General features: G+C 46.9%; 1 protein-coding gene across 8 annotated transcripts in view; it reads right to left on the reverse strand.

Annotated features, from left to right (window-relative positions):
- Positions 1–24,743, reverse strand: part of OSBPL3 (oxysterol binding protein like 3) — a 911,347-nt gene that overhangs the window by 352,995 nt on the left and 533,609 nt on the right. For all 8 annotated transcript variants that reach the window (XM_069211408.1, XM_069211401.1, XM_069211406.1 and 5 more), the window contains one exon: positions 7,561–7,687. In XM_069211408.1, coding sequence (XP_069067509.1) covers positions 7,561–7,687 — 127 coding nt within the window. The remainder of the gene's footprint in view (positions 1–7,560; positions 7,688–24,743) is intronic.

A 24,743-nucleotide genomic window follows, 5' to 3' on the forward strand; every position in this document is an offset into this window, starting at 1 on the left:
TCACTCCTGTTTCTGAACTCACAGCATTCTTCATGCTTGAGAGAGCACACCATGTGCCAACTCGCCGACCTCTACCTGGGGCCCCTTCCCCGACCCATGCTTGCAAAAGCTCTCCACTTTAAGGACTGGTAAGCTATCCTCTGGGCTGCTCACCAGTCTGGCCCCTTCAGAGTAGAAGACAAAACTGTCCTGCTCTTCCCTGACTACACCAAAATAGTCCAACAACAAAGGTCCTCTTCTCTGGAGATTAAACACCGACTAAGACAGCATGAAATCCAATATTCGCTCCTGTTCCCGGCCCGCCTCAAGATCATTGCCAAAGACACCACTTTGCTTTTCACAGACCCTAAAGAGGCCTGGGATTAGGCAACAATATGGGATGACAACACCAGATTGCACTAAATCTTGCCAGCCCAAGCCCAAAGGCAAGAAACAAAGTCACTCCCAGGCAGGAGGAACACATCGGACAACTGCGGCTGTAACCCCAAACCTAGAGCAAATCATAGAGGACAGACGACGGGCCCTGTGGGCAGCATAGGACTTCACACTTCAAAACACCAATATCGATGATAAGGACCCTCACCTCTTTACCTCCTATGAAAACACAATCATATCAGAGAATTCCCAGTGGGGATTTCAATCCAGCCCTGATACACCACCACCAACAGACACTCTGGTATGACCGTAATGTATCACTGTCAATTTTGGCAGGTTGCCTGTTGAAGCTCTCCTACACATCCATCCCATCGTTACTGTTGGCGTTTTGCTCCCCTGGGGGAGGGAGGGTACCCATGGACCACGCCCACTACTACACTGATATCATTAGGGAAATCTCAATGTTTCTTCCAACACCACATCTACGCTGGTGCCCACCCCCATGCTTCCATAAAGTTGTGCAAAGAATGGATCAGTTTGGGCGTATGGCCATTGCGGTAGGCTTTCCCTGTTTTACCCACCCAATTATTCTTTTACCACTACCCCAGTCAGACTGCGATACACCAACGGCATTAGCTATACACACATACACACCCAGCCAATGCAGAGAACTCCGGCCACCCCTGTCCTCACCGTTCTTAATACCAATCACCCCTCATGCAGACATCTCATAACTCAGTATGCCACCTCACCTTAACGGAGTATTTATACTTGCCACAAATGATACGCCATATACTCCTACGTAAAGAGGCAAAATGCACACATTGTTTTCCTACGGGAGAAACATACCATGACGGCAGAATGCCTGCGCAGGCACTGGAGAGGTCAACCATATGCAACTACCTGCGCTGTCTATGCCAGAGATGCCCTGATAAGGGCCCATGAGTCCCCTACCAGGTCTTGAACACCACCACAGATGCTAAAGGGTAGTATGTGCTTTTGGAGGGCCACCTAGATGGCTGTCCCTTTTTACTCAGCAACACTAATCAAGGGGACTTTTGGGACTCCCTTTGGTTGGTTCTCACCCACAAAACCACTTTCTCCTGGATACTGGGAGGAGATTAGAACTGTGCATTAGATCTTTGTCTTGACAGATCTCACCTCCCCCCCACACTCCCCACCGCACGTCAAACAGCGCGCTTTGCTAACTGGGCAAGCCTCTTGTCCCTAGTAGATGCTTGGCTAGTTCATAACCCGACTGCCAAACTTTACTCCTTCTACTCAATACTACATTGCCTTCATGTGCGCATTGATAGTTTCCTATGCACAGCCTCACTGGCCCTCCCTCCTCCAACATGCTGATTACCTAGACCATGTGGTTACTGACCACAATGTCCACTACATAAATATAAAGTGGGCATCCATTAGACCATGGGTACCCCACATGGTGCCTGAGACCAGACTACCTAGATGACTCAGTCTTTCGCGAAGAGCAGAGCACTCGCACACAGTGTTACTTCACGGAAAACCATGACACCACTTCAATGAGATCGGCGGAAATTGACTCTTTTAAAGCCACAATCCACGGTCACTGTATACAGAATGTAGCAGGGGTACGCGGAACTCTAGACAAGGAAATAATGACAGCCGAAGAGCGCATTGCCCAACTGGACAAAGCTGCAGACCAAAACCCCAACGAAATCCCTCGGCTAGCAACCACAAAAACTGCATATGCACAGCTTCTGGAGCATCTCCACCATTTCAACTACACCGCACATGCCTCAAAGGTACACAGAAATGGAGATAAGGCAGGCCGGCTACTAGCATGGCTAACCAGACATGACTAGACCAATCCCAATCACTGAGCTAACCACCCCATCCGGCACCACAGTCTAAACACAGGAGGACATTCTCCACCTTTTTTTACACCTATTACTCAGCCCTATTTAAACCATTGCCAGAACCCTAAGAGGACGATTCCCAGGCCTTCGTAACAGAGCTTACGATACCCTGCATCCCCGCAAGCATGCAACAAGCTCTTGATGCCAAGATAGCCACCAAAGATATGGTACAGGCAATCAAAGATGTGGCTGGTAATAGGACCTCTGACATTGATGGCCTCCCGCTTGACTTCTATGACATCTTCTGCTCTTCACTTGCTTCCAGGCTGTGCGCCATGTACAAGGCAGCCTTAGACCTTGGTGAACTACCCACGTCGCTGTGGAATCGCTCTTAGTATCAATACTAAAAACCCAGTAAAACCCGACCCACCCATCCTCATACCGACCAACAGCTATCTTAGGATTGGACTATAAAATTCTAGGTAAACTGCTAGCGGACCGGTACACAAGGATACTCCCAGACTGTACACATATCGATCAAAATGGCTTTGTACCAGGCCGTCGTGCATCCCAAAATATTTGATGGTTATTTGATGTCCAAGACCAGGTTCAGGGGTGTTTCCCATATGCAGCCTGCCTGATACTAGACCTGGAGAAGGCACTTGATTCCCTACCATGGCACTACCTGTTCAAAGTTCTTACTAGGTTCAGAATAGGACGGTGTCTGCTAGTGTACACGTGTCAACTTTACACCAACCCCACATCCCGCATTCGCTTGGGAAATTGCATCTCAGCCCCATTCCCAGTGAGTAGGGGGTTCAACAGGCTGCCCCCTCTCCTCCCTATTCCTCCTGCTCTTCACACTCACAATGGAGCCACTGGCACTGTGCCTCCGACATGAGGACAGGGACTGGGGGATACTCCTGGATGATAGGACCCACACAGTCTCCTTATATGCGGATGATCTTTTTATCTATGTGCGAGACATAGCCCACAACCTCACTCCGATCCGCACAATCTTGGACAAATTTGCCAGGGCCACCGGGGCTCTTGGTGAATTGGGATAAATCCACAATCTATCCACTACACTCTAATCAACCAACCCTCCTGGTACATCTAGGTGCCAATTCCCTCCGTTGGCAGGAGCAGACTACTCGCTCACTGAGCATCGGGCTATATCATACCCCTACAGACATGTTCGAAGGCAAACTACTTCTTGTTCAAGCAGGCATCAAAACGCAAATTAATTTCTGGCACTCACTTCCTTTGGCCCCGCTAGGCAAGATAGCACTTGCGAAAATGACCATATTGCCGCGGCTGCTCTACTACTTTACTAACCTCCCCATATACCCTTCCTGCTCCTTCTTCAAAGAACTTGACTCACATCTAGGCTACTTAATTTGGGGCACCAGGAGGTACCGTGTGGCCCTCCATGAGCTCCAAATCCTACCAGACAAAGGGGAACTGGGAGCCCCATCCTTTGAAGCTTATAATTTAGCGACATAGCTGCAATGGCTATCTCGATGGACAGACAGAAGAGATGGTGGGGAGACTTGCAGCATAATTTGCATAATGTCCTTCTCGCAATCCACCGCCCACTTCTTCCGAAAAGCCCAGCCCCCACCTGACAGCCCATACAGGTGACTTAGTCACGCACTTGCATATCCAGCTACACTAACAGACACACCTGCACTCCCAGTCGTAGGTCTCCCTAGGTTCCCTGGCTAATACACCCATCGTGAGTTGATCCCTTTGGGCAGCCCATCAGATCACTACAGCTGGCGACCTTTTCCCAAAACAATCAACTCCTCTCCGTTATCCAGCTAACAATCTGTTATGGTTTCCCCCTCCCCCCACCCCCCTGGCAGTTCCTCACCCACCGGCAACTCATCTGCACATTCCACACTCTTTAGAACGTGGCATAGGAGCCTACACCTCACACCATGCTTCAGACAATCTTAACAATCTTAATGATGGGCCCAACATCTTATCATCTGGCTGTATAAAGCCATTCGCACACTAAAAGCGCCATCCTTAGACATGCTCCGACATACCTGGGAGGAGTAATTTAGGCGCCTGTTACATGATAAAGAGTAGTCCATTGCCCTAGAATTCCCACGACAGGTGTCACGCAATTCCCGGTTCAAAAACCTTGTATTCTTCATGCTACGCCGACCGTAACTCACTCCAGCACGGATTAACCGCATTTTCCCTCTTGTGGAAGCGCAATGTCCACACTACTGACTTCCAAGTGGAGATTTCCAACATGTGCTATGGTCCTGCCCAATTCTCCACTCTTATTGGCAGACAGTTCATGATACGCTATGACAAGTCACAGAACTCACTGATATACACATGTAGGAGGCTTGCTCGCTGGGTATCTCCAAACATCGCCAACAATACAAGATATGCACTCGGTTTACCTCGCTCGCATTCCTCCTCGCTAAACACACATTCACTATGCATTGTTGCTCCCCTTCTCCCCCCTCACTAGCCGCCTGGCATAGAGCGGTTAAAAAGTGTGGAGGAAGACTCCCTCTGCTACAAGGAAATACGAGTCCTCCGTAAATGGCTTATTTCGCCGCAGCGAGCCACACTCCTATCGCAATTCATACAGCACACTAAAGGCGTACCCTCCCCGAAACAGAACACGACTAACTCCGGGGGATCATGTATAGTACATTCAATTTGTCCCCCCACCCTTTTTTTCTCTCTTTCCCTTGTTCCTCACTTATGGCGCATCTGGCTACCTGTGCAATCACTACAGTTCCTGAACCATCACAGAAGCCAGGTTGTACCTAACCGCAACCCCATACCCAGTTTTACACAGTTTTCTCCTCTATTCTCCACCCCAGTTCATCCAACAAGATATTCAGTGGCCTAGATACGCCACTTCTGTTTCACACTGAGCAGGCGTGACACATGAGTGACTAGGTTTTCAATTTCATGCATCAAAACTTTGTTTATACGCTATTTTCAGCTGTACTGTATACTCAACTTTAATATTCGTGTGTATATTACTTGCCAAAAGCCTGGTGTAAATATTTTAATCTTGTTAGAAACACAATGAAAATATATATTTTTTATAATTAAAAGTAGAGAGAATATTGTAGGGCGAGATTGCATATTTAGGGTAGGGACTAAACTCAGTGGCAGAGATGGCAACAAATTTAAGTATCCAAAATTAGGACTTGTGGATGACAGCAAGCCCGCAAAATGGCTTTGTCAGGCCAGTCCCTGAGGACAATTTTGTAGTCATGTTGCATCATTTCATGAGCGATAGGGGCTGTACTGTCCCCATGCCACATCTTCAAAAATTAAGAATAGTTCCAATATGTAATCAATGAGAAAAATCATATATTTAGTGTAGTCTTTACACACTCCAAGCATCGGTCAGAAGGCTGAGGATGGGCAAAAGAAGGAATCTTTTGAGGCAATTAAGAGGTGGCATGGGAATAGGCTGGCTGAGTCTAGCATGGCAAGAATTAGCTTGGCATGTTGGTGGGGGAAGTGGGATGGGCAGAACAGTGGGGGGTTTATTATACTGGAGAGGCTCTGTAGTGGTTTCAGAGGGATGTAGGAGTTCAGAGAAGCTGGAGATGGGGTATCCATGGTGATCTGGGGATACACCTACTCTATAAGGCTCAGTGGGGTACAAAACAAAAAGAATATTTTATATCGCATGTTCATTTCCTTACAATTTAGCATTTAAATCTGATTTATATTAATACACATTTTTACACAAAGCAGTTTTTAAAAATTAGGTCACTATCCCAGCCCAATAACACATTTCTGAAAGTATTGGCAAACATATCTGTAGTTTCATGCAAGCAATGAATGCTAAACGAATAGAGCTTAAATGCTTTAATCTTTACAAGCAGTGCTATAATCAATTAAAAACTTCTATGATATAAAACATACATAATGAGTAACATTTGCAATATGGTCCTATTTTGCCATCTTGGGTTCAGGTTCTCAATCAATCATTATCAGGACAGAAACTAGCACTTTTACCGGTCAAAACACGCAACACTACGTACACGCTAACCAATGCTAGCTCACCAAGAAAAACAAACGGTCAAACACTCAATTTACTGGCAGGCCTTAAACCAGAACTTTTTTTCCCATTAGTCAATAATGCAGAACTCTCACTAAACGACATGGCCCCCAATGGCCACTCATCTTTCTTCAGAAATCAACCTAATGAGAAAACTAGGAGTATTATGGCGGGTCCACCAAAAAAAAAAAAAAAAAAGAAAAGAAGAAAAAAAAAAGAAAAACACTACCGAAATCCTTCATTAGAGACCTTGCCATCTCAGAATAATCATTCACACGTTCCGATATGTGATCCCATCACTACCATTGTGGAGGAGTAATAGCTGAGCTTCACATAAAAAGCACTTTAAACAAACTGACAGCATCTCCCCTCACTAATGCTCTTCATGCTTTTCCTCCCCAACCTCCAATATAGAATATCCCAAAAAGCACATCATATGCCACCTTTAAATGCTGGAAATAACATGTTTTAGGGCTTGTCTCTGTAGTGCTATACTATATTTACTGACCTGAGGAGGATTGAAGACTGTTACCCTTGCTGGAATTCCACTTTTGGCATAAACGTCACCTTTTATTCTCAGTCAGATCCAAACAATAAGAAAGCATAGGGGTGCCAATTTAAGAGTCCCAAGAGTCCCAACCATGACTCATGTACTCTTTTTGTAAAAAAAAACTTTACCAGCCAAGCAGGAGTAAATAATTTTGCCCACCTTGACCTCCACATCATATACAGGTGAGTGGTGAGCATTCAATTCACTGAGCCATCATTCATAATTTCCTCAACATATGTTAAAAAGGTAATTTTTTGGCAAACAGCCACACTACCTCTAGAACTGCTCTCTGAGGAGAGGGGTGCAGGATTAAAAGATGGGATGCCAAGTGCAGGCCCCTTTCTAATATATGGTGTGTAGACTGGAAGGAAAAGGTTGTGGCAACTGATGATACTTGATATTCACTCGCCACTCCAGAAGTGTGTGAATGTGTGAAAAGTTAGAGGCAGAAGAAGGCAGGGGAGATAATGGACCATAACCTGCCATCCCATCACCTCCATCAGGTCTCTGAAGGCTTTCACAGGCAGCGGAACAGTGCCCACCAGAACATAGGCTTCAAACGCTGGTTATTCACTGCTCTGAAATAGCTGGCTTTGTGGGAAGTGCCCAATATATTGGATCCGTATAAGAGACATTTATAACTAATTATTTATGTAAACTAAATCAAAGAAAGCAACAGAATGACATGCTAATGAAAAAGTGGCACTAATTAATTAAAACAGCAATAGCACAGTTACCTTTGGAACATTTGTCCAAGTCCTCCGAGGATTTGAGCCAAACTGGAACTCGGCTTTCACTGTTTAGGCAGGAGAAAGGCAAGCCGCTTCCCGCCTGGACAGAGTTCTGACTAGCAAAAACACTTGCCTGTTTCAGGGTTGAAGAAGAATAAAATATTTACTAACAATTTAAAACATGAAATTGTCAGCGCCACCGTGGGCTCCGGGTTTTACCTTATACTTAGACGAAGTATGACGGTGGTTAAAAAACAAAACCATAATAAACATTTCTATGAATTTAATTTTACACCTCTCCCAATAGTAATGCACCCTGTAGCAACTCTTCAGCTAGTGACTGAACTGCTAGAAAAGCCTATCCCAGTGAATGCTCAATTTGTAAGATAAATAAATAATTAATAAATAAACAAATAAATGAATGAATGCGTAAACGGCCCAGCCCAATCGTGTCGTTTCCCAATGTCACGGCTGTATAATTCTGGTTCCACCTCATGCCTCTTACCACTCTGCAGTTCCTGTCTCTTTATCTCACATAGAAGCTTCTATTTAATCGCTCGCCTCTCCCTTTCCCAGGTTTCCTACTTTTCTCTTTCTCATATATCCCGTTTCTGCCTTTCTAGCTCTTCCTCTGGGTCGAAGTCTGCCGAGAAAAATAAAACCAAGTCCCCAGAAATTGAATGCTGTCGCCCGAAACCCGCAACCATCGAAACAAATTATGCACTTATCCCATATTGCTAGTAAGCCATGCATTTGAATAAGAATACATTTTGAAAGGCTTGCCTTGACAAAGTATGCAACCAGCGAAATCTGGTATTGAGGGTCAACTAAAATAAACGGTAAAACTGCAGTGTCAATTCACAGGATAGTTTATCGGTTGGACAGTAAGTCTTTACTTGTGGGCATGTTATTCTAGATTCTCAGTGCCAAATCGATAAATACCTTTTTTGCTTGTTTTGAATTCAATGTAGGTATTTCCAGCAACAGTCCTTTGTTTCTTAGTATCTGTTTTTTAGTTTCTGTACTAGGTAGGTCGGGGAGTTTATACAGTAGTGTATGGCTTTATGTCATGAATGCTATCCCTAATGTGCAGCGTTTCTCTTTGTAATCCAGTCCTGAAATCTTAGTAGTGTTAGTTTTGATCCGTCTTTTTCGTGTCTGTGACTTCTCTCGTTTTTGCGTTTAGAACACTTGTTAGTTCAGTCAGGCTTTCCATTTGGAATACCAGTTGGAAGGTTAGTTCTACAGTCCAATATAGACAGAACTAAGGACTGGACAACTTCCTATAGTTTTTGTTCAGAAACCAGATATTTAATGCTTTGAATTGTGCACAACTGCCATTGAGAGTTTTTGTGAAGGTGTTAGTATATGCTTATAGTGATAGTTGGAGTTGTACGGGGCTCTCTGTGCAGGGTAACCCCCAAACATTTTGCCTTTTGCCCTCAACGTTTGCTAAAATTAGTTCATGTAGTCCTTAGGACTCTGTGTCCTTTACCGCTGCTAACCAGTGCTGAAGTGCTTGTGCTCACTCCACTATACATGGTAGGATTGGCTTATACCAGATTGCATATTTCATTTACTTGCAAGTCCCTTCTTAAGTTGTAACCAGGGCTCTGTAAATTATTTGCTACACGTAGGCCTGCAGTATTGATTGAATCACCCACTTAGGGAGCCCTGTAAAACATTGTCTCAGGCCAGCCATTGCAGCCTGTGTGCAGCTTTAAACTGCCATTTCGACCGGCATAATAAACCTTTTGGCCAGGCTCAAACCAGTGGTGTAACAAAGACCCCAGAAGGACCCGTGGTGCGGGGGAGCCCCCGAGCTCCAAGGGAGTCCCTCAGCACAGAACACTGTGCAGGGGCGGCAGGCCCCTGACTGGGTCCAGGTTTGTGGGGGGCCCTTTGGCTACTTTGCAGGGGGCCTCCTAAAGTTTAGTTATGCCACTGGTTCAAACTTCCCTTTTTAATACATAAGTCAACCCTAGGGTAGGCCCTAAACAGTCCAGAGGGCAGGGTGCAGTGTATTTAAAGAGTTGGACATGTACCTTTAAGTTTTACATGTCCTGGTAGTGAAAACTTGTTGTCTCATAGGATAACATTGGGTTGCAGCCTGTTTCCTGGGTCACATCACTAGGTCAACATCGTAGTTGGTCCTTGTGCATTGCTCCCAGACAGTAAGACAAAAAGCATAGGGGCTAGCAAGATGGACCATCTCTGACTTCATGTGTGGGAGGAGCTGTCATCTACCACTCTACTTTACAAAAGCTCTACCTGGGCACACTCCCTACGGGTTTGACACTAGGCTATTGTCACCTCAGACAAGCTGCAGCCAGGGCAGAGCGGCAGGAAAGTCCGAGCACTTTCGGGGGTGGAAACCCCCAGAACCACCTTCTATTTCAAAGTGGGCACCTGATATAAATAATGGACCCTCAGACTCAACTCTTTAGTATGCCTGTGAATCCGTGGAAGACTCAGAAGGACTGCTCTGTGGATCTGCAAGAAAGGCTGCTGCCCAGGTGATAGGATTGAACCTGAATCTTGAACCCAGGACCACCATAGTAACATCAAGGGCTAGTGGGCTGGCCTCCAGATCAAATCCTAAAGGACATAAAAGGCTCCAACCACCTTGAACCCAGCACCTGGACTCTCTCGGCTGTGAGCTGATGTAGCTGAAATTTTAGTACCTATTTAAATTAGGACGCTCTGACTCTAGTGATAATTTTTTTTTTTTTTTTTGTGTGGGGAGCGACATCTTAGGCAAGGGTCGCTTCCCTGTGGGCAAGTTGTTTTTTGGCCGTTTCTGCCCCCTTGAGGGCAGACCGGCCTATTTTAGGCCAATCTGGCCCAGAGGGGGCACAAACCACTAGACACCATTTTTAAAATTTTTTTTTTATATATATATGAAAATGGGGAGCGGCACCTTGGGCAAGGGTCGCTCCCCTGGGGGGGGGATTTTTTTAAGCCATTTCTGCCCCCCTTGGGGGCAGACTGGCCTATTTTAATTTGGCAAATCTGCCCCCAAGGGAAGCAGAAACCACTAGGCACCAGGGCCTTTTTTTTTTACAGATGGGAGCGACCCCTTAGGCAAGGGTCGCTCCCCTGGAGGGCAATTTTATTTTCAGACATTTCTGCCCCCTGGGGGGCAGATCAGCCAATTTGTCTTAGGTCAGTCTGCCCCAAAGGGAAGCAGAAACCACTAGACACAAGGGATTTTTATTTTTTTTGTGTCAATTTCCTGCAAGGGGAGAGACCCCTTAGGCAAGGGTCGTTCCCCTGGAGGGGCAAATTTATTTCAGGCCATTTCTACCCCCCCGGGGGCAGATCAACCTATTTCTATTAGGCATATCTGCCCCCCGGGGGGGGGCAGAAACCACTCAGGCACCAGGGATTGGAGTGTGTGTATTTTGTTTGCAGGCGCATCCCCTTGTGCAAGGGTCACTCCCTGTTAGAAATGGGGTCTCTGGTTGACAGTCAGGTTACCCCCTGTTCAAGCAAGGACCCTCACTCTAGTTAGGATAAAAGAGAATCACCCTCAGCTAACCCCTGCTTACCCCCTTGGTAGCTTGGCAGAGCAGTAGGCTTAACCTCAGAGTGCTGGGCGTAAAGTATTTGTACCAACACACACAGTAACTTAATGAAAACACTACAAAATGACACAACACCAGTTTAGAAAAATAGGAAATATTTATCTAGACAAAACAAGACCAAAACGACAAAAATCCAACATACACAAGTCAAGTTATGATTTTTTTAAAGGTTTAAAATAAAAAGAGTCTTTAGGTAGTTGTAACACCACACTAGCGCTGCTAGCGTGAAAATGTACCTGGTTTGCGTCAAAAATAACCCCGCACGGGCGGTGTGCGTCGAAAGTAACCCTGCACGGCTGTGTGCGTCGAAAACAACTCGGCACGGCGGTGCGTGTTGAAAAAGCCAGCCACACGACGATCCGAAAGTCCCGCGGCGCAGGGTGCGATCTCTCAGCCTCCGTCAGCGATGCTGCGCGTCGTTTCTCCTGCTCCGGGCGTCGGTTCTTCGGTCGCGTTTCCTGCGGCGTCGTTCCTCAGCTGCGGAACCGGCGTCGCGTCGTTTTCTCAGCCGCGAGCGGATTCGCGTCGATCTTTTCTCCGCACGGCGCTCGGGGCGTGTATTTTTGTCCTTAGGCTACCAGCCTCTCCTTTCAGGGTCCCAGGAACTGGAAGGGCACCACAGAGCAGAGTAGGGGTCTCTCCAGAGACTCCAGGTGCTGGCAGGAAGAAGTCTTTGCTATCCCTGAGACTTCAACAACAGGAGGCAAGCTCTACATCAAGCCCTTGGAGATTTCTTCTTCAAGATGGAAGGCACACAAAGTCCAGTCTTTGCCCTCTTACTCTGGCAGAAGCAGCACTGCAGGAAAGCTCCACAAAGCACAGTCACAGGCAGGGCAGCACGTTTTCCTCAGCTATCAGCTCTTCTCCAGGCAGAGGTTCCTCTTGGTTCCAGAAGTGTTTCTAAAGTCTGTAGATTTGGGTGCCCTTCTTATACCCATTTTAGTCTTTGAAGTCACCTTTCTTCAAAGGGGACTCACACCTACTTGTGAAATCCTGCCTTGCCCAGGCAAGGCCTCAGACACACACCAGGGGGTTGGAGCCGACATTGTTAGAGGCAGGCACAGTCCTTTCAGATGAGAGTGACCACTCCACCCCTCCCTCCTAGCAGAGATGGCTAATCAGGAAATGCAGGTTACACCCCAGCTCCCTTTGTGTCACTGTCTGGTGTGAGGTGAAAAACAACCCAACTGTCAAACTGACCCAGACAGGGAATCCACAAACAAGGCAGAGTCACAGAATGGTTTAAGCAAGAAAATGCTCACTTTCTAAAAGTGGCATTTTCAAACGCACAATCTTAAAATCAACTTTACTAAAAGATGTATTTTTAAATTGTGAGCTCAGGGACCCCAAACTCCACGTGTCCATCTACTCTCTAGGGGAATCTACGCTTTAATCATATTTAAAGGTAGCCCCCATATTATCCTATGAGAGAGACAGTCCTTGCAACAGTGAAAAACGAATTTAGCAGTATTTCACTGTCAGGACATATAAACCACATTACTATATGTCCTACCTTATCCATACACTGCACCCCGCCCTTGGGGCTACCTAGGGCCTACCTTAGGGGTGCCTTACATGTAAGAAAAGGGAAGGTTTAGGCCTGGCAAGTGGGTACACTTGCCAAGTCGAATTTACAGTGTAAAAATACACACACAGACACTGCAGTGGCAGGTCTGAGACATGATTACAGAGCTACTTATGTGGGTGGCACAACCAGTGCTGCAGGCCCACTAGTAGCATTTGATTTACAGGCCCTGGGCACCTCTAGTGCACCTTACTAGGGACTTACTAGTAAATCAAATATGCCAATCATGGATAAACCAATCACATACAATTTCACACAGAGAGCATATGCACTTTAGCACTGGTTAGCAGTGGGAAAGTGCTCAGAGTTCAATAGCCAACAGAGACAGGTCAGAAAAAAATAGGAGGCAGGAGGCAAAAAGACTGGGGATGACCCTGCATAAGCAAAAGTCCAACACGACCACCTACCAGCCTAAAGCCAGGGGAGAACAATCAATACCTTGATGTACTTCCCTGATTGGGGCGATAGAACAAGGACCCAGGCCCACAACAGCAGGTGCATGTTCCAGTTCTACGCCTTCCTGACTCCAGTTGGATCCCTCTGTCCATACTCTCAGGGCCCACTAAGCTAACCCATGGGGAACCCTTCTCCACATCTACAGACACCATCTGTGCAGCACCTAACTTTACTTTGCTCACAGATGAATTGCAATGGGCAGATAGTACCACCAGGGCCAACACAGTGGTGTTGCCCACTCCACCCCCGGGGTGTGACTCTCATCCCCCCCCCCAGGGGCAACTCTGTCCACCAGGACAGCAAGCCACGGTGACCCCTGACAACTGTCAGGGATGAGAGCCCGACCTCAGGCCTCTCTAACCACTGTGACTGTGGAGAGTGGGGGGCGGTAGCCCCAGGTGCCTGGCACCCTTTGACCACTCTCTCTTCCACCAGGTCAGGGATGACACCATGAACCTGGCCTTCCAATCCAGGGTCTGTACCCTTAGATTGCACTGGGGCCAGGGGTGAGGCTCTTTCTCCCCTGTCCCTACTCTCAGGGTTCTGCACCCCCCCCCCCTCAGGGAGAGTACCCCTTGAAGTCACACCAGGGGGGGTGATTGGGCAAACCGCCCACCCCTTCAGGTCAGGGTTTACCCCCTGCACCTGATCCTCCAGTCCAGGGTCTGTACCCACAGACTGGACCACTGCCTGGCAACCCAGGACTTCCTGGGGGGCATACCTACCCCCCACCAGGTCAGAGTTTACCCTCTGAACCTGGTCATCCAACCCAGGGTCACCACCCTGCGGTTGAACCACTGCCTGGCACACCAGGACTTCCAGGGGGGCACACTTACCCCCCTCAAGGGACACACTGTCCCCAAGGGCCACACAAGAGTCTGGCTGGCGCAGGTCTCCTGACCTCTGCCCATCTGACAGAGTCTGGATTCCCCCCAACCCCGAAATGGTCTTACCAAGGTCATTCCTGGGGGGCTCTGCTCTCAGAGCTGACCCCTGACCCTCCAGGTTCTCCACTGGGGTCCGCAACCCCCTCTCAACCCTCTGTCTGGACTTCTGCACCCCCTCACTAGGAGTGGTACTGCCAGACACCAGAACTGGTGGGACGCTGGCTACAGCCGCCCCCCCAAGTTCTCCTGACACTGTGGGGTCTCCCTCAACAGATGGCCCTATGGTACAGGCTAGGCTCCCCTCCTGGTGTTCCCTCATGGAACCCTTCAGGACCTGGGACCGGATCTCGGGCACCTTGGACCTCAGCCCATCCCCATTCCCTCTCCTCAGAGACTGGACATGGGGTCCCTCACCCATCCCACTACACTGGGACCTACCTGGGACACTACAATCCTTCCCTACCTCACCTGGTTGGGAAATACCTAGACCACTCCTCTCAGGAGCACCCCCAAATGCCTCTTCAGACTCTCTGGTACTCACCAAGAGGTCTGCCTCCATTGTAAGCTCCCTGGGGTCAGAGAACTCACACTCCACCTGGTGTTGGCGTAGCTCTGGAAAATAAGGACTAGACATATGCTCTACAGCAATTACATCACTCAGCCCCTTACATGAATTAACCAAAGTACCCTTCACCCAACCATCCAGTGACTCTGCTTTGGAAAAGCACCCCACATCACCCTTCTGAGACTGGTGAGACAGTACCTGACTGTCCCTGACACTCAACCCACACTCTTCTGGGATGTTTTCACACTCCATAACCAGGACTTCTACCTGGGGGGAACCCCTCTCCCTGTCACTCTCACCTAGAGTCAGTAGAGTGTCCCTCCCACCAGTAGGAATATGACTCCCCATGCCAGTTCCCCAATCCACCTCAGGGACCCTGTGCATCACTGGAGCTACCTCATACCCCTGAACCTCCTGGTGTGTGTTAACTGCCTCCTTCAAGTAGGGCACCACATCTCTGGGCATGTGCACTTCTTCAGCAGCACTGGATATACAATTGTTGCTGCCACCATTCCAGCTGGACTCAGCCCTCATGACTTCCAGCGGTTTCAAGTTAAGCTTGTAAGCATAAATCATCCTTTGTATCTCGAAGTCCCTTTCCCACTTGTCACACTCCCTTTGCATCCTCAACTTTTCTGCCTCCAACCGGCGAACCCTTTCTGCCTGTCTGTCCTGTAACTCTTTAGGAGTCAGACCCTTGGATGACACCCTGCTACCCCTCCTGGGGACCCTCCCCCCAGGCGTAACAGGTACCTCCACTACACCACTGTGTATCCTCTGCACTTCCCCACCCACATTCTCCTCCTCTGTGTGCCCTCCAGCCTTCTTGATTGTCACCCAAGCCCTCTGTGCCTGTTGCAGCTCCCCCTCCCTGGTGGAGCTCTCAGTGGGACAGTCAAGATCTTTAAGGAACTGTTTCAATTGAGCTACTGAGTACTCCTTCAGTTTCTCCATTTCAAACACAGCTCCAGCTGTTGCATCTCCAGATTGAGACATGATGGTCACAAGTGCGAAGTTCCAAAAGGCAGAAAAAAATAATTTCCCAATGAAGTAAAAAGAATCAGTCAAGGGATCAGCAAAATCATGGAAGTAGAATAAAAAGAGTCCTTAAGAGAAAAATCAAAAGATCACCAAACAAGTAGTATGTGGTCACGTAGTGGTCTGAGATCAAAACAGTAGTGTACACTTAATTACTGTATGTCAAGTACAAATACAAGTCCAATCCCGACCGCTGGTCACCAATGTTAGAAATGGGGTCTCTGGTTGACAGTCAGGTTACCCCCTGTTCAAGCAAGGACCCTCACTCTAGTTAGGATAAAAGAGAATCACCCTCAGCTAACCCCTGCTTACCCCCTTGGTAGCTTGGCAGAGCAGTAGGCTTAACCTCAGAGTGCTGGGCGTAAAGTATTTGTACCAACACACACAGTAACTTAATGAAAACACTACAAAATGACAACACCAGTTTAGAAAAATAGGAAATATTTATCTAGACAAAACAAGACCAAAACGACAAAAATCCAACATACACAAGTCAAGTTATGATTTTTTTAAAGGTTTAAAATAAAAAGAGTCTTTAGGTAGTTGTAACACCACACTAGCGCTGCTAGCGTGAAAATGTACCTGGTTTGCGTCAAAAATAACCCCGCACGGGCGGTGTGCGTCGAAAGTAACCCTGCACGGCTGTGTGCGTCGAAAACAACTCGGCACGGCGGTGCGTGTTGAAAAAGCCAGCCACACGACGATCCGAAAGTCCCGCGGCGCAGGGTGCGATCTCTCAGCCTCCGTCAGCGATGCTGCGCGTCGTTTCTCCTGCTCCGGGCGTCGGTTCTTCGGTCGCGTTTCCTGCGGCGTCGTTCCTCAGCTGCGGAACCGGCGTCGCGTCGTTTTCTCAGCCGCGAGCGGATTCGCGTCGATCTTTTCTCCGCACGGCGCTCGGGGCGTGTATTTTTGTCCTTAGGCTACCAGCCTCTCCTTTCAGGGTCCCAGGAACTGGAAGGGCACCACAGAGCAGAGTAGGGGTCTCTCCAGAGACTCCAGGTGCTGGCAGGAAGAAGTCTTTGCTATCCCTGAGACTTCAACAACAGGAGGCAAGCTCTACATCAAGCCCTTGGAGATTTCTTCTTCAAGATGGAAGGCACACAAAGTCCAGTCTTTGCCCTCTTACTCTGGCAGAAGCAGCACTGCAGGAAAGCTCCACAAAGCACAGTCACAGGCAGGGCAGCACGTTTTCCTCAGCTATCAGCTCTTCTCCAGGCAGAGGTTCCTCTTGGTTCCAGAAGTGTTTCTAAAGTCTGTAGATTTGGGTGCCCTTCTTATACCCATTTTAGTCTTTGAAGTCACCTTTCTTCAAAGGGGACTCACACCTACTTGTGAAATCCTGCCTTGCCCAGGCAAGGCCTCAGACACACACCAGGGGGTTGGAGCCGACATTGTTAGAGGCAGGCACAGTCCTTTCAGATGAGAGTGACCACTCCACCCCTCCCTCCTAGCAGAGATGGCTAATCAGGAAATGCAGGTTACACCCCAGCTCCCTTTGTGTCACTGTCTGGTGTGAGGTGAAAAACAACCCAACTGTCAAACTGACCCAGACAGGGAATCCACAAACAAGGCAGAGTCACAGAATGGTTTAAGCAAGAAAATGCTCACTTTCTAAAAGTGGCATTTTCAAACGCACAATCTTAAAATCAACTTTACTAAAAGATGTATTTTTAAATTGTGAGCTCAGGGACCCCAAACTCCACGTGTCCATCTACTCTCTAGGGGAATCTACGCTTTAATCATATTTAAAGGTAGCCCCCATATTATCCTATGAGAGAGACAGTCCTTGCAACAGTGAAAAACGAATTTAGCAGTATTTCACTGTCAGGACATATAAACCACATTACTATATGTCCTACCTTATCCATACACTGCACCCTGCCCTTGGGGCTACCTAGGGCCTACCTTAGGGGTGCCTTACATGTAAGAAAAGGGAAGGTTTAGGCCTGGCAAGTGGGTACACTTGCCAAGTCGAATTTACAGTGTAAAAATACACACACAGACACTGCAGTGGCAGGTCTGAGACATGATTACAGAGCTACTTATGTGGGTGGCACAACCAGTGCTGCAGGCCCACTAGTAGCATTTGATTTACAGGCCCTGGGCACCTCTAGTGCACCTTACTAGGGACTTACTAGTAAATCAAATATGCCAATCATGGATAAACCAATCACATACAATTTCACACAGAGAGCATATGCACTTTAGCACTGGTTAGCAGTGGGAAAGTGCTCAGAGTTCAATAGCCAACAGCGACAGGTCAGAAAAAAATAGGAGGCAGGAGGCAAAAAGACTGGGGATGACCCTGCATAAGCAAAAGTCCAACACTCCCCATGGGGGTACATTACTGTCAGCCATATTTGCTCCCCTTGGGGGCAGATCGGCCTATTTTTGGAAGGCCCAGCTGCCCACAAGGGGAGCAGAAAGCCCACCAGAGAAGATATTTTTTTTTCTTAAAAAAAAAAAAAAAAAAAAAAAAAAAAAAAAAAAGAAGGTGGGGGTATGGCAATACCCCCACTTCAAATAAATCAGGCCAAAGTTGTTCAGCCCACTGGTGGGCAGACGGGGCAATTACCCCTGATTCACTCCCCGTAGGGGGCCGAAAACCTACTAGAAGCCAGGGATTAAAAAAAAAAAAAAAAAAAAGTGTGGTGCTAGCTACCAACCGGTATGGGCACCCCAACTGAAGGGGGTAACAGTCTTTCAGCTCTCCCCCGCGCACTAAAACATCTTATCCCACGGCAAACAAGAGGACATTTTATTATTTTGTGTTTTGGTTTTACATTTCAGCGATGAGAGCCTGTCTAACTCTCAAAATTGCCACACTTGGAATGGTGAGGGCTGCACTTTTTGGACTTTTGGACGCTGCCATGTAGAAAAAGCTACAAGACCTAGACACATCTGAAAACTAAACATCTGGGTGAGTACAGGGTGGTGTGCTTCACATGCACCCGCACCATTTTCTTACTCACAATGTCCTGCAAACCTCCAACTTTGCTGGAAATCACACATTTTTGTGATGGAACCTTCCCGAATCTGCAGGAATCCACAAAATTCCTACCACCCAGCATTGTCACATCTAAACCGATAAAAATTCTGCCCCACTTGTCAGCCTAAAAATGTTTTTTTTTTTCAGAAATGCCCTTTTGGACCCGCTTTGGTTCCCCCTCAATTTTGACATGTTTTTGGCTCTTCACTGTCACAGGCACTTGGCCTACCTAACAAGTGAGGTATCATTTTTACCAGGAGACTGAGGGGAACAATGGGTGGCAGGAAATTTGTCCCGGTGCGGTGATCACACACATAAATGTGGGAAAAATTAGATTTTCTTTTTTAGCTACATTTGCGGTTTGCTGAGGATTCTGGGTAAGAAAACACTGGGCGATCCACGCAAATGACACCTCCCTGGACTTCCTTGGGTGTCTAGTTTTCAGAAATGTTTGGGTTTGGTAGGTTTCCCTCTTTGGCTGCTGAGCCCTGGACCAAAAAAGCAGGTGCCCCCATCCCCCCCAGCAAAAAACAGGTAGTTTTGTTTTTGATAATTTTGATGTGCCCACATAGTGTTTTGGGGCATTTCTTTTTGTGGGCACTAGGCCTACCCACACAAGTGAGGTACATTTGTATCGGGAGACTTGGAGGAATGCTGGGTGGAAGAAATTTGTGGCTCCTGTCAGATTCCAGAACTTTGTCACCAAAATGTGAGGAAAAAGTGTTTTTTGGCCACATTTTGAGGTTTACAAAGGTTTCTGGGTAACAGAACCTGGTGAGAGCCCCACAATACACCCCATCGTGGATTTCCCTAGGTGGCTAGTTTTTGAAAATGCACAGGTTTGGTAGGTTTCCCTAGATGTCGGCTGAGTTAGAGGCCAAAAAACACATCAGATGTCATTGTAAAAATGTGATGTGTCCATGTTGCGTTTCCCGTCGTGGGCATTAGGCCTACCCATGCAAGTGAGGTACCATTTTTATTGGGAGACTTGGGGGAACACAGATTAAAAGAACAAGTGTTATTGCCCCTTTTCTTTCTCTATATTTTTGCCTTCCAAATGTAAGTGTGTGTAAAAAAGACGTCTATTCGCAAAATGCACTGTAATTCACATGCTAGTATGGGGGCCCAGGAATTCAGAGATGTGCAAATAACCACTGCTTCTCAACACCTCATCTTGTGCCCAGTTTCGAAATACAAAGGTTTCCTTGATACCTATTTTCCCACTCTTTATATTTCACCAAATTAATTGCTGTATACCCAGGATAGAATGAAAACCCATCGCAAGGCTCTGGATATCTAGGGTTCTTGGTGAACCCACAAGCCCTATATATCCCCGCAACCAGAAGAGTCCAGCAGAGGTAAAAGTATATTGCTTTAAAAAAACTGACATTGCAGGAAAAAGTTACAGAGTAAAAAGTGGAGAGAAATGGCTATTTTTTACCTCAATTTCAATATTTTTTTAATTTTAGCTGTTATTTTCTGTAGGAAAACTTTGTAGGATCTACACAAATGATCCCTTGCTGAATTCACAATGTTGTCTATTTTGCAGAAATGTTTAGCTTTCTGGCATCCAGCATTAGTTTCACACCCATTTCTGTCACTAACCGGAAGGAGGCTAAAAGCACAAAAAATAGTAAAAATGGGGTATGTCCCAGTAAAACACCAAAATTGTGTTTAAAAATGTAGTTTTCTGATTCAAGTCTGGCTGTTCCTAAAAGTTGGCGATCTTAGCACTGCAAACCCTTTGTTAATGCCATTTTCAGTGGAAAAAAACAAGCCACCTTTTGCAGCCCTATTTTCAAATTTTTTTTTTTTTTTTTCAAAATGAAATTTTTGCTGTATTTTGGCTAATTTCTTGGTCTCCTCCAGCGGAACCCACAAACTCTGGGGACCTATAGAATCCCTAGGATGTTGGGAAAAAAAAAACGCAAATATGGCATGGGTAGCTAATGCGGACAAAAAGTTATGAGGGCCTAAGCACAAACTGCACCAAATAGCCAAAAAAAAGGCCTGGCACCTGAGGAGGAAAAGGCCTGCCAGCAAAGGGGTTAATTTGTATACAAAAATAGAGAAATGCAGACCTGCGCCGCATTAATGGAAATTAATGTTAGTGAAGATTTTTGAATATTGAATTTGTAGGTTGCATATTTATTTGTGTTTTATTTGAATGTATTAATGTGCTGTTTAAATTCACTTGCATTAGCTTAAGTGAGGCCTGCAAGGCCATGTATTTGTGACTGTGCAGAAAATGTTAAGTCATCTTGCCAACGTGTACCTTTGTATGGATGTATGATGGAACAACAAATGTGTTTACAATGCAAGCCTTTACAACGCGGTCTTTACAATGATCGCGTCTTTACCATGCATGCCTTTACAACAAATTTAGTTGTGAAAGCATGTTTGGTAAAGTAACATGCATGGTAAATTCTCCCCTGCCCTGCCCCCTAAACCTGACATCAAACTCCACCTGCCCAAGCCCTTAATACTGCCCTTTCCAACCCCTGCCTAGAGCCCTAACCCTGGCCTACCCTGCCCTCTCCTAAAACCTGTCACAAACTTTCCTAAAAACTATCCTGACCACCCCCCCACCCTGCCCTACACTCTAAAACCTACCCTGGCCTAAAAACAACCCCACCAGTCCTAAAACCTACCCCGCCCTAAACCGTAAAACCTACCCTGGCCCAAAAATAACCCTTCCCTGCCCTAAAAACTACTCCCGTCCTCACCCAATCCCTGAAACCTAAAAGCTACCATAAAAACTACCCGACCCCCCCTCCCTAAACCCTAAAATCTAACCTGCCCTGTCTTAAAAACGACACCTCCCCACCCCAAATCCTAAAAGCGGCCCTGATCTAAAACCTACCCTGCCTTGTCCTAAAAACTACCCAGCCCCCTCCACCCCACCTTAAGCCCTAAAACTTACCCTGTCCTAAAAGCTACCCCACCCTTTCCTAAAAACTACCCGAGCCCCATCCTGAACCCTAAAACCTACCATGCACTGTCCTAAAACTTACCGCAACCCCCTGCCTTCAGCCTAAACCCTAAAAGCTACCTTGCCCTGTCCCAAAACCTACCCCGCCCTGTCCTAAAAACTACCCCATCCCCCTGCCCCACCCTGAATCCTACAACCTACTCCCCACCCTGTCCTAAAAATGACCCCGATCCCACCTTCACCCTAAATCCTTCACCCTAAACCCTACCCTTCCCAAACCGTACCCTGCTGTGTCCTGAAAACTACCCGACCCCCCACCCCACCCTAAACCCTAAAACCTGCCCTGTCCTAATACCTACCCTGCTCTGTCCTAAAAACTACCCGACCCCCACTCTAAACCCTACCCTGTCCTAAATCCTACCCACGACCCCTGCCTTCACCCTAAAAACCTACCCTACTCCTGTCCTAAAACCTACCCTGCGCTGTCCTAAAAACTACCCTGACCCCCGCCCTAAACCCTAATACCTACCCTGTCCTAAAACCTACCCCACCATAAAAACTACCCGGACCCCCCGCCTTTACCCTACAACCTACCCTACTCCTGTCCTAAAACCTACCCTGCGCTGTCCTAAAAACTACCTGACCCCGCTCTAAACCCTAAAACCTACCCCACCCTATTGTAAAGAGTACCGACCCCCGCCTTCACCCTAAAACCGAGCCTACTCTTGTCCTAAAACCTATCCCACGCTGTCCTAAAAACTACCCTGATCCCCCGCCTTAAACCCTAAAACCTACCCTGTCCTAAAAACTAACCCCACTTCACCCTAAAACCTACCCAACACCTGTCCTAAAACCTACCCCGCGCTGTCCTAAGAACTACCCTGACCCCCGCCCTAAAACCTACCCTGTCCTAAAACCTACCCGCCCTGTCCTAAAAATGACCGACCCCCTGCCCTAAATCCTACACTGTCCTGTCCTAAACTCTGCCTGACCCACCCACCCTAAACCCCCAAAACTCCTCTGCTCTGTCCTAAAGCCTACCCCGCTCTGTCCTAAAAATTACCCGACCCCCAGCTCTAAACCCTAAAACCTACCCTGTCCTAAAACCTACTCCACCCTGGCCTTAAAAACTACCCCATCCCACTGCCCTGCCCTAAACCCGAAAACCTATTTTGCCCTAAAACCTACCCCGATCGCCCACCCTATCCTAAAAACTACCACAACCCTCCCTCCCCAACCCAGGCCCCACTTACCTCTCTCCTCTGGTCACTGCTTCTTCCTGCTTGCTTCCTTTCTTCCGCCCGACTGCTCACTCTCTACACTTACCACACATATGCGGGGAAGCGCATGTGTATTAAATGCATATGCATGGTAACGGCAGTGTGGTCAATGCATATAGTTGCATTGACCGCATTATTAGTGCTGTTTTCCCCTTTGTACCAGACTCTATTCCCATGAGAAAACTATCTTGGTAATAGATGCCTTTTTTATATATAGTTAGTTTAATAAGTACTTCATGAGGATGGAATATTCAGGACTGTGGACTGACAGTATAGATCATTTGTTTCAATGTTGGGTGGAAGAATACAGATGGACACCATTCTCATGACAAACATGAAAAACCTTACCAATGATTCAAGCTGGAGTTGCATTGGATGTTGTCCCTTCAACGTCGGGTGGACTGTTGAACTGACTAATCATCTTACTCTGTGAACGTTAATATGCTGATGCTCAGATAGACTAGATTCAGAATCGTTCCTGTCATCCTTCACTGAATGCTGAATCCCTTGGACTCAGAGGTACCATCTTCTGTCCCTGCACCTTTGAAATGCCTTACTTGGACTTAGAGATGCCTCCCTAACCCAAAGAAGACAACTATTTACTGAGCTTCTGATATGCTGATGCTTTCCATTTTTACTTACTTTTTGCATTAGTGACCAGTTGCCAGAGATTACTACTTTTCAAATTCTTTTTGCCCTTTTAGTCTTTTGCCCGCATGTGTTCCGCCCAGCATGTTATTCCCTAATTAGCTAATCTGTAGCATTTTCCCTTACCCAAACTAGCTGAACCTTGATGATTTGAATTGCCTTAATTCTTATTAAATCTGAGCAATACTTGTTTTCTGTCCATCAGATAATTTTATTGATGTTCTTTGTTGCCTTTGTTGAGTGATTAGTTCTCTTTATGTTAGTTCGCCTGAACCTATTTGGTTCCCTTTGTCAGCCCTTTTTGATACTATATTTTTATAACTGTCTTGAGAATTGTTTACATGACTGAGCTTAAATTTGTAATAAAACCCCTCAACTTTGTTCCTGACTGGAGTTTTCCTTGTATAGCCACATTGGTCATACTGTGTAATGTAGTCTACAGTGAAATTGTTGTATGTTTTTCCACATCCTTATGCTGGGCCCAAAGATCCGTAGACTTCATCGGGCATGGATTCCAGCGAAGGAAGAAAATGCTCTAGTAGATCCTTACCCGCCAGGTGGTGCCACCCCAGTCCTGGACCATTTGAAGTAGGCTTGAAGGTGCTCTGCTAGCCCAGCTGTGGTCCTGTAAGCAGAACCAATGCAGCACAACGTATCTCCTCGCAGCCGCATCAGGACCACTGCAGTGCGATGCATGCCCAGTGCCAAACATCCCATTGCAGCTTTGCAGCTTCTTCGGAACTACTGGTACATGATGCATCTTTGACACAAGACTTCACATTGCAAGTCCTTCGTCCATGGAATCCTCAATGACGCAGATCTTTCATCGCAGGTCCTCAGACCCGTAGCTGTGTGATGCACCGTTGACACAGAATCTTCCTATGCGCCCAACCAGGATTTATAGTACTCTTGTTCAGCCGGCCTAACTTGGTTCCTGTATCTGACCCATGTCAATCATGGTCAGCGCGAACTTGTGACATTGTCCTGGTCCACCATGACCAGGTAACCACAGTTGCCGCTTTGTGCATTTAGGCGCTATTTTTTCTTGAAACTTTCTACTGATTGGATTTTTAACATTTTGGTGTCAAATAATTTATGACATTTTTATCAATTATTCTAAATTGGCCTGGGATTTTTGCGAGTTGTGTTTTCATTTTATTGAGGCTTGAAGTGCTGAATAAATACGTTACACAATGCCTCCAAGTTAAGCCTGCTTTGTGCC

This window comes from Pleurodeles waltl, chromosome 10, assembly GCF_031143425.1.
Source record: "Pleurodeles waltl isolate 20211129_DDA chromosome 10, aPleWal1.hap1.20221129, whole genome shotgun sequence".
Classification (NCBI taxonomy): Eukaryota; Metazoa; Chordata; class Amphibia; order Caudata; family Salamandridae; genus Pleurodeles; species Pleurodeles waltl.